Consider the following 18,629-nt stretch of genomic DNA (forward strand, 5'->3'; position numbering starts at 1 on the left):
TGTTCATCTTACTCCACATCCTTGCTAGTATGAACTTTCATTTGTTTTATTGACCTTAGCCATTCAGACTGGCTTAAGATGAAATCTCAAAGTAGTTTTGATTTGCATTTCCCTGATGACTAAGGATGTTTAATGTTGCTTTGTTTTTTAGCCATGTGTAGTTCATCGTTTGAGAATGCTCTGCTTAGTTCTGTATTCCATTTTTTAAGTTGAGTTACTTGTTTTCTTGATGCCCAGTTTTATTTTTTTAATTCTTCTTGGATTTTAGATACTGACCCTTTATTGGCTCTATGATTGGTAAACATCTTTTCCTGTTCTGTAGCCAGCTGCTTTTTCTGAATAATGATATCCTTTGCCTGGCAGAAGACTTTCAATTTCATGAGTCCTATTTATTAATTGTTCTTAGAGGTTGTGATTATTGGTATGCTGTTCAGAAAGTCTTTTCCTGTACCAATAGATTCCAGCTTATTCCCCATTTCTCTTCTATCAGATTGAGGGCATGTGGCCTTATGCTGAGGTCCTTGATACATCTGGAGTTTTGCATTGGGTGATACATATGCAGCTATTTGCATTCTTCTGGATGTAGCCATCCAGTTTGACCAGCACCATGTTGTGAAGATGCTGTCTTTTTTTCCTTCTTTGTCAAAAACCAAGTGTCCATAGGTGTGGAAACTTATGTCTTGATGTTTAATTTGATTCCATTGTCAATGAGTCTACATTTATCCCAGTACCATGCTGCTTTGATTATGATAGCTCTGTAGTACAATTTGAGATCAGCGATAGTGATAACTCCAGCAACTATTTTATCACTCAGGATTGATTTAGCTGTTCTGGATTTTTTTGTTTGTTTGTTTCTATATTAAGCTGATTTTATTTTTACTTTCATGTCTTGAATTTTTGTCGTCATTTCATTCCAGTTTATTGTTTTTCATAGACTTCATTAAAGGAATTATTTATACTCTCTTTGTGATCTTTGAACATATTCATTAATTGTTATTTTGAAGTCCTTGTCTTGTGCTTCAGCTACATTGCATTTCTCAGGGTCTATGTAGCAGGATTACTGGGTTCTGGTGAAGGCGTGTTATTTTGATTGATCATGTTTGTGTTTTTTGCACTGGTGTCTAGGAGTTTGGGGTTAGGATGCTTCATGTGTTTCTAGGTGTTGATATCTGGTTTTGTCTTTGTGGGGTGGGTGTTCTGCTCCTTGGTTATGCTGCCCTCTCTGGATCTTATGAATGTATGGTAGCTGTGGTTTGTCTGGTAGAGAGTGCTTCTACAGGCTGGGTTGGTAGTAGAAAAGAATAGAAGAGGGACAGGAAACAAGGCTGAGAAGAGGTTTAGGAAAAAACTAAGGGGGTCCTGTCCATACCAAGATGTGGGTTTCCCAAACATTTGGAGGTATTGCGGGAAGAAGGGATCCTGCAAGTAGGTGGAGAAAGGCAAAGATTAATCAATAGAAACAGAGATGAACACGCTAAGGGGACCTCGGGTACTCTGAGTCTGAGTCTCCAGTGAATGGAGTTGAGGTTGGAGGAGGGGCTCCTGAAAACAGGCTCTTACCAGGCTAAAGAATGGAGAAATTATAATGATGGAGGACTGGAAGGATAGTGTGAATCACCTTACCAGAGTCACTGTCAGGTATGGCCACTGGGGAGTGCGTCCCAGGTAGAAAGTATTTCTGGGTATCTGTGGCTGAAGCAAGGAATAGGAACAGGCTAGACAGGAAGGCTGAAAGGGTTCACAGAAAGGAGGAAAAGTGAGTCTGCAGAAAGGTTCTTTGGAGTCCTCAGAAAATGGAGATAGGATGGGAGAAGAACACCTGCAAGTAGTCAGTTATGGGGCTGAGGATGATAATGGAGTACAAACCAGACTCTGGAAACCACATTTCTCTTCTGACGTGAAGAAGACTTGTCATTCTGCCATGTACTTTTCCTATCCTTCTACAAACTTGTTTCTGAGGAGATGGGGGAACTTTCCTGAGGAGGAGATGTTAAAATGAGCAATGGGGTTACCTAGAGAATATGGCCACTGGCCATCCTACCAACAGGAAAGGAGAAAATCCTGAGAGGGTGTTCATTCCGTGCTTCTGAAAGAAGAGCATATGTACTCCCTCTCCTCCTAATGATCCAAATATTCACCAGAGGGGGAAAACAAAGTTCATTTATCTGTAACAATAATCAGTATTAACTGGTGGATGTTCCTTCCATATTCTTGTTATTTTAATCTCTTCTGTACTTCTTAAAACCACCTGTTCTTTCTGTATAGTCCAATTGTTTCATGTAACAGTGAGTGGGGAGGTTTTCTGTTTCATCTTCCTTCTGACACCCCATCCAGAAATCATGCAGCAGACAAGTCCTTCTCCTCTACATGGCTGCTCTTTTACGAGCATGCACTCTTCTCTGTTCCAGGTCCCAAGACCGTCGGAGTCATGGACTATGCCCTCTGCTTCTCCAAATGCCTTTCTCGGTGCCATTTGCTTGGATTCCCTTTTCTATTTTCCTGGCATCTGAATTAATTTCACAGACAATGCAAAATGTTTTGGCAGAGAACTCACTGGAGGCATTCTAACACTTCAAAGCTAATTTTGTTACAGAGGAAGTTCCCAAAACCTCTCTCAGAAGTGTAAACTATACCAACTGAGTGGCTCACTATACATAGCGAATGTGTGTCTGATTCTTTTGAGTAAAACTTTAATAGGAATACTGGCTTTCTACAATGAAAGTAATGTTTTAGAAAGAATAGATGAAAAAATGAGCCTGGTTCATTATTGACTGTTTTTCCAGACAGAAAACTTCATAAGAACCAGAAATTTGTATCATTATAAGATAGTCAAAGAGGTGATATTTCATAAAATGTTGCCTGAATATGAATGTAACCCAGGGTTAGAAACAGTGAGGAAACAGTCCTTTATAGTCTCAAAGGATAAGAGTCCACCTGGTCCAATGAAGCAGCTTGGTATATAAATACTTCCCAATATATGGAGAGGGGATAAATGGAGACATGAAGAAATGCAATGTTGGCTTGCACTGTGAACGTAGAAGAGGCAAAAGACTGCTTCTGAAAAGAAAAAAAAAGACAATCTAATTCTTGTAAAGCTCTTGAGAGCTAAAATGTCTCAATGACTGCTCTAGAAACATAAAGAGACACAGAAAACACTAATTAATGACACAGAGGATATGCCCTAAACTATACACTCAGTATATATATGAAGAACATGAAGAACATTCTACCTATGGGTTAAAGTGGAAATGGGCAAAAGATTTAGAAAAAAATTGTCTAGGTAAAAATGAGGAGATGATGGGGAACAAAAAGACAAAGGTGATGAGAGGCTGCAAGATTTAGACGGTGTCAGGTACAGAACCTAATAACTGTTTAGAGGAAGGAGCAGCAACACAGACAGAATGGCCACAGGAAGAAAGAGCAGTTAGTGGAGAGCATCTAATTGTCAGGAAAATGAGGGGACGGCAATTACAGAATGCATAAGAGGGAGCAACACAATAGTAATGGTAATAATAAAGTTGATAAGTACAACCTCATAATCAGCACTTAGGAGCTAATCACTAAGAACAGTGTCTTATATGCAGTATCTAATTCAAACCTCCAACCACCTTCATACAGAAGCATCATCTGCTTGTGTTTAATAGGGAAAGAAATTACATTTAGAGAAGTTTAAATAATTTGTTCACAGATTAAAACGCAAATTAAAACATTATGTCTTTAAGCCTATGCCTTTGCAAACTAAGAAGCTGCCCAATTCAGGGCCCATGGTCATGCCTCTCAGTGGAGTCTACCTGGTCTCACCTCCTCAGTCTCATTTACCAAACCTCACCAGTATAGACCTATTACACAAGACTTTTTACTCGCTTCTTGAGTCTAAGTAACACATTTCTACTGGGATTTTTCATTGTAAAATTGGGGTCATTTTACATGCTGAAATATCTACTTCTGAGCTCTGTGCATGAGATCTTCGGCTGCTGCAGCCGAATGGACAGCAGACGGTACTGGGCAGGTTCTTTATGGGTCACTGGTGAACCTTTCCAACTGCTACAGAATTCGGAAGAGGCAACTCAGAAAGTATGGGCAGGGAGGCTTGTGCTGGATAGGGGGGTGAGTGTCATAGACCATGTCTGTCTTTTCCCTCTGTTAGCCCTTTGCTTGCAGTATCTAGTGCCAATCCTATGAGGCATGTTTCATTTCTCTCTCTGCCCTGAAGAAATATCCCTTCTGATGTAGTAACTTGAGTTGATTATTCCATTCTCTACAAAATGGGATTTGAATTACAATTCCCCAAAGCCAGGCTGGCAGCTCCTTTCTGTCATCGGTTGGTGAGTATTCCATACAAACAGCCTCTTTTTCATTCAGAAAGAAGAAGGAGATGGCCTGAAGGTCTATGGAAGTGACTGGAAATGTTTATGTAGGTAGCATCTATGCTTGGAAGGAAATCACATGAAAATGGAAATAAAAGCTCACTGCAAAGGAATAGGGCATTAAATTTCAAATAAATAGTTAATAATCTTATATTTTAAAAATGTAACCATTCAGTAACATATCTATTGTAACATGATTTTGTTAATGTCACATCATTCCCAAAGTTTGTTGTGGAGACACTGAAGAGCATTCGCTCTCTCATGTTCATACAACAATAAATTTAGGAGGGAATCAGACATTACTTCTTTCTACCCATATGCCCAAATCTGGTGTTCAGTAAAGGGCCAGCTTGAGTCTGCTAGGAAACAAGTCCACCAAAAGAAATCCCTCCACATCATAAAAAGGGGCACTGTAGAGAAGAGTGCCACCACTGCCCTTGATTCCTACAAGAACAATAGCCAGCTTGGACTATGGTACCACTCAGGAGGCAACTGTGTCCCTTTGCTTTATCCATTAGGAAACTGAGGCCCGTGGACCATCTGGCACAAGCAGCTTGAAAGCTACATTTCAGCTTAAATAGCACTGCAGTTGCTCTGTACTGTTTTTGGTATCAAGCCATTGCCTGTATCCGAAGTCATTTTAAATGTTTGAAGGGACTGTCAGTATTCACCCTTCTCATGGAAGGAGTTTGAATTATCCTAGATCCACTCAAATAGTTAAGATTCATTTTCACAGGACTGCCCTCAATGACATATATGTAACATGCATGTTAAATAACCAAGTAAAGCTTATCTGTCTTTCGTTGATGTTAATGGTAGTTTGAGGGGAGACTAGTAGGGAAGTTAAAAAGAATGATGGCAAGCTGTTGGAAATAGGCCGATTAGCACCTAAACTATTTTCTTCTTCTTTTTTTTTCCCTAACCATTCTCTAGCTAGAGTTCATCATACCACCATTTTAAGTCTAGGTAAATGAATTAGGGCATAAGGAGAAGGGGAGTCAGACTTAATGTCCATGATGAAAACATTGAGTTTGTATGTGCATGTGAGTTTGACGGAGGAAAGTAGAATCACAAATTACTCTGAAATTCTGTCACCATTCTTTCTGTGGCTTTGGAAACATTGCCTACAGGGGCCAAGGAGGGAGGGAGGGGGTAGGAGTGGTAGAGAGGATCCCTAGCCAAGGGTAATTAATTTATGTTGAATGATGCTGCGACTGTTTTGTGTTTTGATACAGTGATATATATATATATATATATATACTGGGATATATTCAGCTTTTGAATTTTAGATATAATAGTCTGAAGATGCCAGCTTATAATAACCTACTCTATTTCTTTCAGGGGCTCATCTACATAGATCACAGCACTCCTGTCTGTGCTGGCTCCTCAGCCAGCCTCTGGCCCCATGATAAGCTAACTGTAGTCTCTTCACTCCACTGTAATCACTAAAGTTTTGTCACCTTTGGTGTTACTGTGATGTGTTATAATGCAACAGTGCTGAATCAGACAAGCTGTAATTTTTATTGCAGTCATTTCTCAAGAAAAATTTACAAGCTGAACTTGATATCAGGAGGGAGCACAAACATGCCTTTGTTCTAACTTACAAAATGCCCTGCTATTTGAAACTTGAAGAATGTTGGAAATAAAAAGTCTCTTTTCTGATATTAAGGACTTTACATAGGCAATATATTAAAATATTCCTTTACAAATTTATTGTGTGCAAAGCAGTTTCATCAACTAAACTGCTTATAGTATAACTGTATTCATGTTGTAAAACTAATATTTAAAGTGAAGTATGTCACAGAAACTTTATTATATTAAGTATTAAAAAGCTCAGCATTTTATTACAATTCTCTTTTATTGGAAGACTAAGAGGAAACATTAATTTATCAAACAATATTGTATTAATGTGACTATTTAGGAAACTACTTCTACATTTAGATGTGGTAATTTTATTTTATTTTATTTATTTATTTAATTTTTTTTTTTGTTTTTTGAGACAGGGTTTCTCTGTGTAGCTTTGCGCCTTTCCTGGATTTCACTCTGTAGACCAGGCTGGCCTCGAACTCACAAAGATCCACCTGCCTCTGCCTCCCAAGTGCTGGGATTAAAGGCATTCACCACCACCGCCCGGCTAGATGTGGTAATTTTAAATTCACCCTAGACTGTGACCACATTGTATCCAAACTGAAGGCCTCTGATAATTAAAATCAAGAGTGATGGCAGCTCTGCTGAGCAGCAACAAGTGGCCATTCTGTGCTGGTGGGTGTTCTAGGCAACCACAGTAAATGTCTTCTCCATCCAGAGACCCTCAGGCTTCTGTGGAGCTGTGGACGACTACCTGGCCTTTATAAAAGTTTGATAAATGAGAGCTTCTATTTTACCTACACAGATATATTTTGCTTCTTCCTGGCTTGTATCCTTGAGGGTTCTACTTTAGGGTACCCTCAACTACAAACAGGAAGTATATTTTAATACAGCTTTACTCCCGTTATTGAAATGAGTCTTCTTGAAGCAGAAGCACTATTGTCATAACATCCCCAAGATAATTATTTAACGACTCAGGAATCCTTTGCTCTAGGTTGTGCCCTGCTACTAGTATTCTGGTTTTCCATCTTTCCTTTGCTCTCAACTATTTATTTGTATTGGATTTTTAGTTTATTGTTTTACAAATAGTAGATTTAGTTTACTGATTATAGGAAATTCCAGAAAATTCTTTTCACCAAACAGTGCTTTTTAAATTTATCATTTATGTAACATATATGTAAAGTAAAAATGAATATTATAAAAATGTTATAAAACAGAAATCCAAAATTCAACAGTTCCCATTGAAAATTTGTATAAAAAGTATTCTTATAATAAACAGGGTACATAATTTTTGTTTCATCAATTTTGTGCATTCTGCAGATGAGTGAGCTGCAGGAGAATTCTCAGAACTTCATTTAATGCTAGCTTTAGCTTTAAGGACCTTCAGGATATCATTAGTTAACTCCATTTAAAAACACCCCAGAAGGTCAGAGATATGTATTACATGAGATTTATGGCCATGGTTGTGGATTGCCTTGGGCATTTATTCTTGTTTACAATATTGAGTAATGTTTCAAACGTCAGTTCCCCATTCCAGAGTCTGTAAGTTTGATGGACGTCAGCATCAGATGTGAACAGTGTGCCAAAGACATATCATTTCTTAAATATCCATCATTAGAGTTGGAGACCCAAATAAATTCAATGAATTCCAATGAGTATAGAGTGTTTTGTAGGTTAGAAAGTCCACAGGGCTCAATCAAACCTGAAGGAGGAAGATTGGCTAGGGAACTCTAGGAAGAGTTGGAGCGAGGCAGTGATAGTGATGGATAGACACAATCAAACTATATTATGTAAACAAATTGAAGTTTCAAGGAATAAATAAATGGATAACTAAAAATATTAATTATTTAGGAATTTCATACAATATATTATGATCATTTTTACCTCGCAGACCTACCCATACAACCTCTAACTCTTGTTAGATCCACCTTACCTCTCTACTCCTACAACCTCTAACTCCTTTCAAACACACATTACCACCCTACCCACACAAATTTGTGTCCTCTTTTTAAAATAACCATTTGGCTCCAAATTGTGTTCTCTCTGTATACAATCCTGGGTGAGGAACCATTCACTGTAGCATGGTCTAAGTACAGAAGGCACACCCTTAAAGAAAACTGATTTCCTCTCTTTGTCTCTAAGAAGCAATCAACTGTCTATATATCCTCTTTATGAGTGACAACTCATGAACACTTTCCTGCTTCATGCTAGAGGGTTTATTGGTCTGCTCTTGTGCGGATCTTGTACAAGCCATCACAGCTGTTGTGAGTTCATGACTGCAGCAGTCTTGACTGATGGGAAGAAACAGTTTTACTCTAGTCCTACCCAGCATTTGTTCTGCCCCTTCTTCCTCAATAGTCCCTAAGCCTTGGCGAGAGGAGGTGATATAGATGTACAATTTGTGACTGAGCACTCCCCCGACATTTATTCTTTGTACTCTTAATAGTTGTGACTTTCCTCATTAACCACCATTCAGTGCACAAAGAAACTTCACTAATCTATTGGTAGAAAGATAAAAATTTAAAGAATGTTTTGGTACTTCGTCCATTTATAAGAATGATAGTAGGCTTATGAACTCCTCAGCCGTGGGTTCTTGGCAAGATTTATAGTACAAGGCATGACTTTACTCTTGTGGAGCAGGCCCTAAGTTCAGCCAGAATGCAGGTGGTGGCTGCCGTAGCATTCTTGCCGCGACTGTACCAATGAGCCTGTCTTGCCATGCCAGTCATTACTACAGTTCACAGGGTTCACAGACGGGTAATAATGTTAGTGGCTCCTCCCACTCCCATTAGTCTGCAGAGTTTCTTCAATACTATGAAAGCGAGACAGCAGGTAACAAGCATCCTAGTTAGTACAAGCTTGAGCTCTCTTAGTGTGTAGGAAGGCTATTGATTTGGGTATGCTTATTTTGTAACCTGTCACACTTTGCTGAAAATACTTATGAACTCTCAAAGTTTGCTGGTGGTGTTTTTTGTGTTTCCTGTATATAAAATTATGTCATCTGCAAATTGGGATAGTTAGACTTGTTTCTTTCCTACTTGTGTATGCTTTATTAATTGCTCAAGCTAGGATATCAAGAACTACGTTGAACAAGAGTTGTAGAAGTGAATGCCCTTACCTTGTTCCTGATCATAGTGGGAATGCTTTGAGTTTCTACCCATTTAATGCAATGGCGGCCATCTATTTGTCTTAGGTAGCCTTTATTGTGTTCCAATACATTCCCTTCACATTTAGTCTCTCTAGGGTTATTATCATGAAAGGATTTTGGGTTTTCCATATCAATTGAAATGATTGTATAATTTATGTCCTTGAGTTCATCTGTAGTTAATTATATTTGTTGACTTATGTATATCAAATCATCCTTGAATCTCTGAAATGAAACCAACCTCATCATAGTGAATAATCCTTTTAATGTATGCATAAATATAGTTCATACATATTTTATGGAGAAATTTTTTATTAAGAATATTTTTTCATTCATTTACACACCAATCAAAGATTCCCCTCTTCCCTCCTCCTGACCCCCAGCCTCCCCCTACCCCACCCCACATCCCCCCCCCACAAGAAGGCAAGGCTTCCCATGGGGAGATACATCCAGTAGAGGCAAGTCCAAGCCCTTACCACTGCCTCGAGGCTGTACAAGGTGTCCCATCATAGGTAGTGGGCTCCAAAAAAGCCCCTCATGCACTAAGGATGGATTCTGATTCTACCGCCAGGGGATCTGGTCCCTTAAGCAGATCAAACTACACAACTGTCTCACTTAAGCGGATGACCTAGTCCAGTCCCATGCAGGCTCCACAGCCATTGATTCAATTTTCATGAGTTCCCACTAGTTTGGTTTGATCATCTCTGCAGATTTCTCCATCATGATCCTGATGCGCTAGCTCATAGAATCCCTCTTCTGTCTCTAACTGGACTCCTGGAGCTCTGCCTGGTGTTTAGCTGTGGATGTCTGCATCTGCCTCCATCAGTAATTGGAGAAAAACTGTGTGATGACAGTTAGGATATTCACTGGTCTGAACACTGGGATAAGCCAGTTTAGTTCAGGCACTCTCTTCACTATTTCTAGTATTCCAAGCTGGTGTCATCTTTGGGGATTCCTGGCAAATTCCTAGCACCGGGTTTCTTTCTATCCCCATGATATCTCCCTCCATCATGGTATCTTTCACATTGCTTTCCCACTCCATACTTGTTCCATCTTGACCATCCCATTCCCTTATGCTCTCATCCCCCATCCCCTATCCTCCATTGTCCACACCTCACCCCAGTTCACTCATGGAGATCTCATCTATTTCCTCTTCCCAGGGTGATCCATGTGTTCTTTGGGTCTTCCTTGTTAGCTAGCTTCTTTAGAGTTGTGGGTTGTTGTCTGATTATCCTTTGCTTTACTTCTAGTATCCATTTATGAGTGGGTACATACCATGTTTGTCTTTCTGAATCTGGGTTACCTCACTCAGGATGATATTTTCTAGTTCCATCCATTTGCCTTCAAATTTCATGATGTCGTTATTTTTCTCTGCTGAGTAGTACTCCATTGTGTATACCACATTCTCTTAATCCATTCTTTGTTGAGGAAACAATCCATCTAGGTTGTTTCCAGGTTCTGGCTATTATAAATAATGCTGCTATGAACTTAGTTGAGCATGTGTCCCTATGGTATGATTGAGCATTCCTTGGGTATATGCCCAAAAGTGGAATAGCTGGATCTTCAGGAAGATTGATTCCCAATTTTCTGAGAAACTGCCACACTGATTTCCAAAGTGGCTGTACAAGTTTGCATTCCCACCAACAGTGAAGGAGTGTTCCCCTTGCTCCACATCCTCTCCAACGTAAGTTGTCTGCAGTGATTGTGATCTTAGCCATTCTGACAGGTATAAGATGGTATCTCAGAGTCGTTTTGATTTGCATCTTCCTGATGACTAAGGATGCTGAGCAATTCCTTAAATATCTTTCAGCCATTTGAAATTCTTCATTTGAGAATTCTCTGTTTAGCTCTATAGCCCACTTTTTAATTGGATTGTTCGTTATTTTGATATCTAGTTTCTTGAGTTCTTTATATATTTTGGAGATCAGCCTTCTGTGAGATCTGGGGTTGGTGAAGATCTTTTCCCACTCTGTATGTTGTTGTTTTGTCTTATTTACTGTGTTCTTTGCCTTACAGAAGCTGCTCAGTTTCAAGAGGTCCCATTTATTAATTGTTGCTCTCAGTGTCTATGCTACTGGTGTTATATTTAGGAAGTGGTCTCCTGTGCCACTGTGTTCAAGACTACTTCCTTCTTTCTCTTCTATCAGATTCAGTGAGCAGGATTTATGTTGAGGTCTTTGATCTACTTGGACTTGAGTTTTGTGCATAGTGATAGATATGTATCTATTTGCAATCTTCTACATGTTGACATCCAGTTATGCCAGCACCATTTTTTGAAGATGCTTTCTTTTTTCCATTGTATAGTTTTGGCTTCTTTGTCAAAAATTATATGTTCATAGGTGTGCGGATTAATGTCAGTGTCTTCAATTCAATTCCATTGATCCACATGTCAGTTTTTATGACAGTACCAAGCTGTTTTTATTACTATAGCTCAATAGTAGAGCTTGATGTCAGGGATGGTGATGCCTCAAGTGGTGGCTTTCTTGTGTAGGATTCTTTTAGCTATCCTGGGTTTTCTGTTTTTCAAAATGGAGTTGGGTATTGTTCTTTCCAGGTCAGTGAAGAATTGTGTTGGGATTTTGATGGGGATTGCATTGAATCTGTAGATTGCTTTTGGTAAGATTGCCATTTTTACTTTGTTAATCCTACCTACCCATGAGCATGGGAGATCTTTCCATTTTCTGATATCTTCTTCAATTTCTTTCTTCAGGGACTTAAAGTTCTTCTCATACAGGTCTTTCGCCTGCTTAGAGTTACCCCAAGATAGTTTATATTATTTGTGGCTATTGTAAAGGGTGATGTTTCTCTGATGTCTTGCTCATCCCATTTATCATTTGTATATAGAATGGCTACTCAGTTTTTTTAGTTAATCTTATATCCTGCCACATTACTGAAGGTGTTTGTCAGCTGTAGGAGTTCCCTGGTAGAATTTTTGGGGTCACTTATGTATACTATCATATCATCTGCAAATAGTGAAAGTTTGACTTCTTCCTTTCTAATTTGTATCCCCTTGATCTCTTTTTGTTGTCTTATTGCTCTAGTTAGAACTTCAAGTACTATATTGAATAAGTATGGGGAGAGCAGATAGCCTTGTCTTGTTCCTTATTTTAGTGGAATCGCTTTGAGTTTCTCTCCTTTTAATTTGATGTTGACTGTCAGCTTGCTGTAAATTGCCTTTATTATGTTTAGACATGTTCCTTGTATTCTTGATCTCTCCAAGACCTTTATCATGAAGGGGTGTTGGATTTTGTCAAAGGCCTTTTCAGCATCTAATGAAATGATCATGTGGTTTTTTTTCTTTCAGTTTGTTTATATGGTGTATTACATTGACAGATTTTTTTGTGTGTTGAACCATCCTTGCATCCCTGGGATGAAGTCTACTTGATCATGGTGGATAATTTTTTTTGGTGTATTCTTGGAGTCGGTTTGCCAATATTTTATTGAGTATTTTTGCATCAATGTTCATGAGGGAGATTGGTCTGTAATTCTTTTTCTTTGTTGCATTCTTGTGTGGTTTGGGTATCAGGGTAACTTTAGCCTCATAAAAAGAGTTTAGGAATGTTCCTTCTGTAACTATTGTGTGGAACACTTAGAAGAGTATTGGTACTACTCTTCTTTGAAAATCTGGTAGAATTCTGCGCTGAAACCATCTGGTCCTGGACTTTTTTTGTTTGGGAGACTTTCAATGACTGTTTCTAATTCCTTATGGGTTATTGGTCTATATAAATAGTTTATCTGGTCTTGATTTAACTTTGGTATGTGGTACCTATCCAGAAAATTGTCCATTTCTTTCAGATTTCCAATTTTGTGGAGTACAGGTTTTTGAAGTATGATCTGATGATTCCCTGGATTTCCTCATTATTTGTTGTTATCCCTCCCTTCCCATTTCTGATTTTGTTAATTTGGATGCTCTCTCCCTTTGCCTTTTGATTAGTTTGGATAAGGGCTTGTCTATCTTGTTGATTTTCTTAAAGAACCAACTATTTGTTTCATTGATTCTTTACATTGTTCTCTTTGTTTCTATTTTATTGATTTCAGCTCTCAATTTAATTTTTTTCTGGCGTTTATTCCTCCTGGGTGAGTTTTCTTCTTTTTGTTCTAGAGATTTTAGGTGTGCTATTAAGCTGCTAGTGTGACATTTCTCCAACTTCTTTATGTGGTCATTTAATGCTATGAATTTTCCTCTTTGCACTGATTTCATAGTGTCCCATAAGTTTGAGTGTGTAGTACATTCATTTTCATTGAATTCTCATGGAGAATTTTTAAGCCCATGTTCACTAAGGAGTTTGGCTGATAAATCCCTTCCTTGGAGCTATTGTTGGATCTTTGTATTTTGTTGGTGATTCTGGCTTCTACAAATAGTTTGTAACTGTTACTTCCATTTCTAATTTATGAAATAATATGAAGATTATTGGTGTTAGTTTTTTTTTCTTTGAACATTTGGTAGAATTCTGTACTGAATCCAAGCCCTAGGTTTTTTCTTCTTAGTTCAGAGACTGTTAATTATTGCTTCAATCTCATTGATTTTTAAAGATCTAAGTTATTTACTTTACATTGACTAAACTTCAGTAGGTATTATACATCTGGAAATCCACTTACTTCTTTTAGATTTTTCCACTTTAATGGAATATGACTTTTTGAAGTATGTTCTCACTATTGTATGAATGTCTTCAGTGTCTATTGTCATGTTTTCCTTTCAATCTCGAATTTTGTTAATTTGGGTCTTCTCTTTCTTTTTGTTAAACTGGCTAAGTTTGTGATTCTTTTTCTACATTTCAAAGAACAAAATCTGTTCTACTGATTCTTTTCATTTTTAAAATTTATATTTCCTTAATCTCAACCTTAATCTTCACTGGTTTTCTCCATGTACTTCCTTTGGGATTGGTTTGTTACTGTTTCTCTAATTTTTATGATTCTTTATCAAGTTGATTATTTGGGATCTCTCTAAATTTTTAATGTGAGCACTTATACTTATAAACTTCCTTGTTAAGATAACTTTCACTTCTCTCCCAGCTTTGGATACATTGTGTTTATATTGTTACTTAATTCTAGTGATATTCTGGGAACTTTGAAAATTTTCCTTCTTAATTTCTAAATGATCCATCATCACTAAGTTCTATGTTGTTTACTCTCCATGAATTTATGTACTTTATACGGTTTCTCTTGCCATTCACATCTAGTTTTATCATCGCATTGTGGTCAGAATACAGGTGATAGTTTCAATTTTTCTGTTTGCCGAGATTTTCTTTTTATTCTAGTATGTGATCTCTTTTAAAGAAAGTTCCATGGGGTGCTGAAGAGAATGTACATTTTTTAGCATTTGGGTGGAATGTTCTATAGATGTCTGTTAGGTCCATTTGATCTATGATGCTATTTAATTCCAGTGTTTCTTCATTCATCTTTTGGACAGTTGATCTGTCAAATGCCGAGAGTGAGATATTGAAGTCATTCACTATTATTTTGTTTGGATTAATCCATTATTTTTAATCTTGTGGTGTTTGCTTTAAGAAGTTGGATGAGCCTATAATTTGTACATATATATTTATTTAGAATTATAATTTTTCTGATGGATCAATCCCTTTCAATGAGTATGAAGTAACTCTCTTTATCTCTCCTGATAAGAATTGGTTTGAAATCTGTTTTGCCAGATGTTAGAACAGCAGCACTTGATTGCTTCCTGGTTTCCTTTGCTCAGAGTCCTTTTCCCTTCTTTTTACCATAAGGTACATTTCTTGGAGGCAGCAGAAAGAAGGGTTCTGTCCTCTAAACCAAACTATTTTGTCCTTTGATGTAAATTGTGATGATCAATACTGACCACTACTGGCCCCTAGACTATGCTTCTGTTGCTTTTAAAGGGTCCATCATTTTCATGTGAGTTACCGGCTCTACTTGTACATGGAGTTTTTTTTAAACTTTGTTCTGCAGGCTGTGGATAGCCCAAACAATGTCTGCCCAGTCCAAGTTGCTGTGTTCCCACAGTGTTGATGGCTGTGTGGTACCCAAGGTTCTATTCAGAGTTTGTGGTAACCTTCAAAGTTACAGCTTCATCTTTCCTGTTCTGGCACCAATAACACCCATGGCAGCATTCACTGGGAACCCCTTCTATGAAATCCTTACCAATCCACCTTTGTAGATTTTCTGGTAAGAGTCTTTTATCTCCATTTGCCTGAGGGGAGATACCACTATGGTGATGGAAGATATTTTCAATCAGTCTTCTAAATGTAGAGAATGTTGTTTGGTCCAATGGAAGAAGGGGTGTATTCTGTTAAACCAAGAACTGCAAGGAGAAAAGACCAAATCCATGATTGTCTGATTAAAGCAAGCTGCATTTTGGGGTGCACCCAGGGCTTGACAGCTCTCTCACCCTAAGTCTTGATTTAGGAAGGCAGCCACTGCTGGCCTCCTGAAGTCCTGTTTATAGGAAAGATGGGGTGTTTACAGAGGTGAGAGAGTCGGCTGTTGCACACTGTTAGAAAGACACAATGAAGGGGAAGGAACAAGGGTGAGGATAGTTTGAGTGATGATCAAGTCAAACCCAGGATTTGGAGAAGTAGCAGATGGAGTGATTAAGCATTCCTGTTCCCTGTAGTTCCCAAACTATAATCAGCCACTGGATTTACTTGGCTTCTATTCTACAATCTTACCTGGAAATAAAAAATAGATTTTTCTTTAAAAAAAAAAATCAAGGAAACTAGCCATGCAACCTTAGACAAAGAAATACTATTTCTAGCTCAAAGATTGTTTTGAAATTCTGGAGTATTATCATAAAAACTGAAAATATATTCAGTATGAAATGTGTCCCATCTGAATTTAACCAGAGCAGTCTTTTGACTGTCTTTGTCTCTCTATTTCCTTGCTCTGAGCACCCTCTTCCTCTTCTTCCTTTCCCAGTTATCTGCACACACACACACACACACACACACACACACACACACACACACACACACACACAAACACACACACACACACACACACACACACACACACACACACACATACACTCACATACCCTAGATAAAATATAACCAAGGAAACAGAGAAACACCAGCACCTTCAAGTGGAAACATGACCTTCAGGGTCTCATGCCCTGTATTTGAATCCCGGCTCTGTTCCTCATTGGCTATGTCACACTGCCCATTTAATCTCATAACCCATCTTATCTGGAACTTGGGTGAAATAGTTCTGAATGTAAGGCATTCCAGTGTGGATAATATATGTCACTTGCTTGTCATTATATATTATCCATGTAGTAATGAGTATCATAAATACTAGATTTTACATATTTACTAGACTTCAAAACATGCTGTTTATGTAAAACACAATTATGTTATAAAAGCTTTAAAGCCTTGTCACAGAGGGAGACAGACGAACAAGTTAATTTGTCACTACTAATTTGCCTCTACTTTGATGAGATAGCTCCATTTTCCCCCATGAAGCCTCTACACACAACGAAAGCATTAGTACTAAAACCTTCACCTTCACTTTGCTAATGATGTTGTATCTTGATAATTTGTCATATGTAACTTAAAGCAGTTCTCCTTAAGCATTACATTTCAATATTAAGAACCGAGAGGTTAAGAAAAGTTGTTTGGTGTCTAGCTTTGGGTGAATGGCCCTTTTGTTCCTTCAGCTGTATTTCTATGTAACAATACTCAGCACTCTTTCTTATGTCTCTCTTCTCTCCCAATAACCAAGGTCTCTTCAGGATCTGTCCAAGCAAACAGATATCCCTTACGGCACAGTCTTGGACTCCGCAGTGTATCAGCATGTCCGCATGAAGGGGCTGAATCCTTTTGAGAGGGACAGCATGTATTCCCAGATGTGGAGAATGATCAACCGAAGCAATGGGTCAGAGAACAACGTTCTGGAGTCCCAAGCAGGCATCCAAAAGGTACCATGCACTTCATTCATAGTCCTTAGCAGATTGTCTTCAACATGGTCATGGCTAAGTTGACATTTCTTTCTTTCTCTTTTATTATAATTCTGACAATGAATTTTCAGGTAAATTATATTTTTATTGTTTTAAAGAAGGTCTCATGCAACTCATATTCTCATAGAGAAATTACTAGGTCCCCTGTGATGTCTTTCCCTTGGAAATGGCTTTCCCTTGGAAATCCAAAACTAAAAGCTGATGCTGTCATTTTGTTTAGAAAAGGATTAAGGACTTACAAACATGGTGACTAAATAAGTTTTCCCAAATCCCATTCCAAATCCCATTCATGTTATCCAATTCATTTAAATGACTCACGGTGCTTTCTACACGGCATTTGCTTATAAGACTAAAACTTTATCTTTACTTGTGATTATCTAAAGCTATTTGGAAGAAAAGTTTAATCTTGTCAATAAATACAATTCCTGTGAATGACTGATTCTGTTTTCCAAGGTGAAAATCTTTATCTGCTTATTTTTCTATAACCATCATTTAGAAGTAGATATATTTAAAAGGCTTAGAAAGGCTTTTACACATTTGCAAAAAAAAAAAAAATTAAGAGCTATTCTTCATTCTGGATGTAGTTTATTTGCAAACATGCACAAGCAATTCAGCTCCCAATAGCCTCCATGAAAGAACTGGGTAATTTTTTGCTTAAAATTATAACCGGTGGTTTACTGTGGTTGGCATTCATTAGGTAATCATTGAATAAACAAATGAAAAAACAAAAAAATGAATGAATATCAATAACAGAAAGAGTAATGCTCACTTTTTCTTTATGACCTTCTATATCAGAATAGTTCTGACTCCAAGTCTGAGCTTCCTGCTCAGAAGGCAAGCACACTGCTGGAGAAGGATTTTATTATTCTTGTTCTGGTACGGCTCTCAGCCTCTGGGATCAACCTAAATCATCTTTGCTGAGGCCATATTGGTGTCATTGTCTTGAGAACAGATGCTGATTATGTCATCTTCTTTACAAATATTAACAATGCTTATGAGAATGTGAACATTCTTAGCATGTCAGGAGTAGCCTTTAAGGAAGGAAGTACATGATCTTGATCTATTCAGAGAATTGTCTGATGTCTTTGCCCTCATTATATAAATCCAAAGCGTTGGCCAAATCTAAAGGCCAAAGCGTTGATTGGAAATATGACTTTTCTTGTCTTCGTCAAAAGGACCCTTGGCTCCTGGAAGATTAACACGGCATCAACAGAGTAGAAGGCTAGGAGTGGACCGTGGACCAGTGTGTGGTTAAGCATGTATATTGAGGGAAGGAAGAAAGGGTGGATGTTTTGGGTTTATCATGTAGGTACGCATAGAATGTGAGTTAATTTGAACTTCTAATTAGTCTTTTAAAGGGTTGGAAGAAATAGTTTTCCTTCATATTATTGACCACCAAAAATGAATCTTACAGGCCAGAAGAAGTACTTTCACACAGGAGTGTGTGTTCAGTGCAGATGAGGCCATCAGTCATTTCCCCCAGCATCACTTCCTACTGCAGAAAAACAGAAATATTATTTTTGAAGATTAGTATAGATAAAAATTCTTATTTTGTAATTGTACTACATTTCAGTAGGGAAAGCTGCCCAGAGAGAGTACA

At 38.0% G+C, this 18,629-nt stretch overlaps 1 protein-coding gene across 3 annotated transcripts in view; it reads left to right on the forward strand.

Annotated features, from left to right (window-relative positions):
- Grid2 (glutamate ionotropic receptor delta type subunit 2) overlaps positions 1 to 18,629 on the forward strand; it is a 1,427,031-nt gene that overhangs the window by 1,160,343 nt on the left and 248,059 nt on the right. For all 3 annotated transcript variants that reach the window (XM_052719853.1, XM_052719854.1, XM_052719852.1), the window contains exon 13: positions 16,795 to 16,990. In XM_052719853.1, coding sequence (XP_052575813.1) covers positions 16,795 to 16,990 — 196 coding nt within the window. The remainder of the gene's footprint in view (positions 1 to 16,794; positions 16,991 to 18,629) is intronic.

This window comes from Peromyscus californicus, unplaced genomic scaffold (assembly GCF_007827085.1).
Source record: "Peromyscus californicus insignis strain IS unplaced genomic scaffold, ASM782708v3 Scaffold_6__1_contigs__length_162567912, whole genome shotgun sequence".
In the NCBI taxonomy this organism is placed as follows: Eukaryota; Metazoa; Chordata; class Mammalia; order Rodentia; family Cricetidae; genus Peromyscus; species Peromyscus californicus.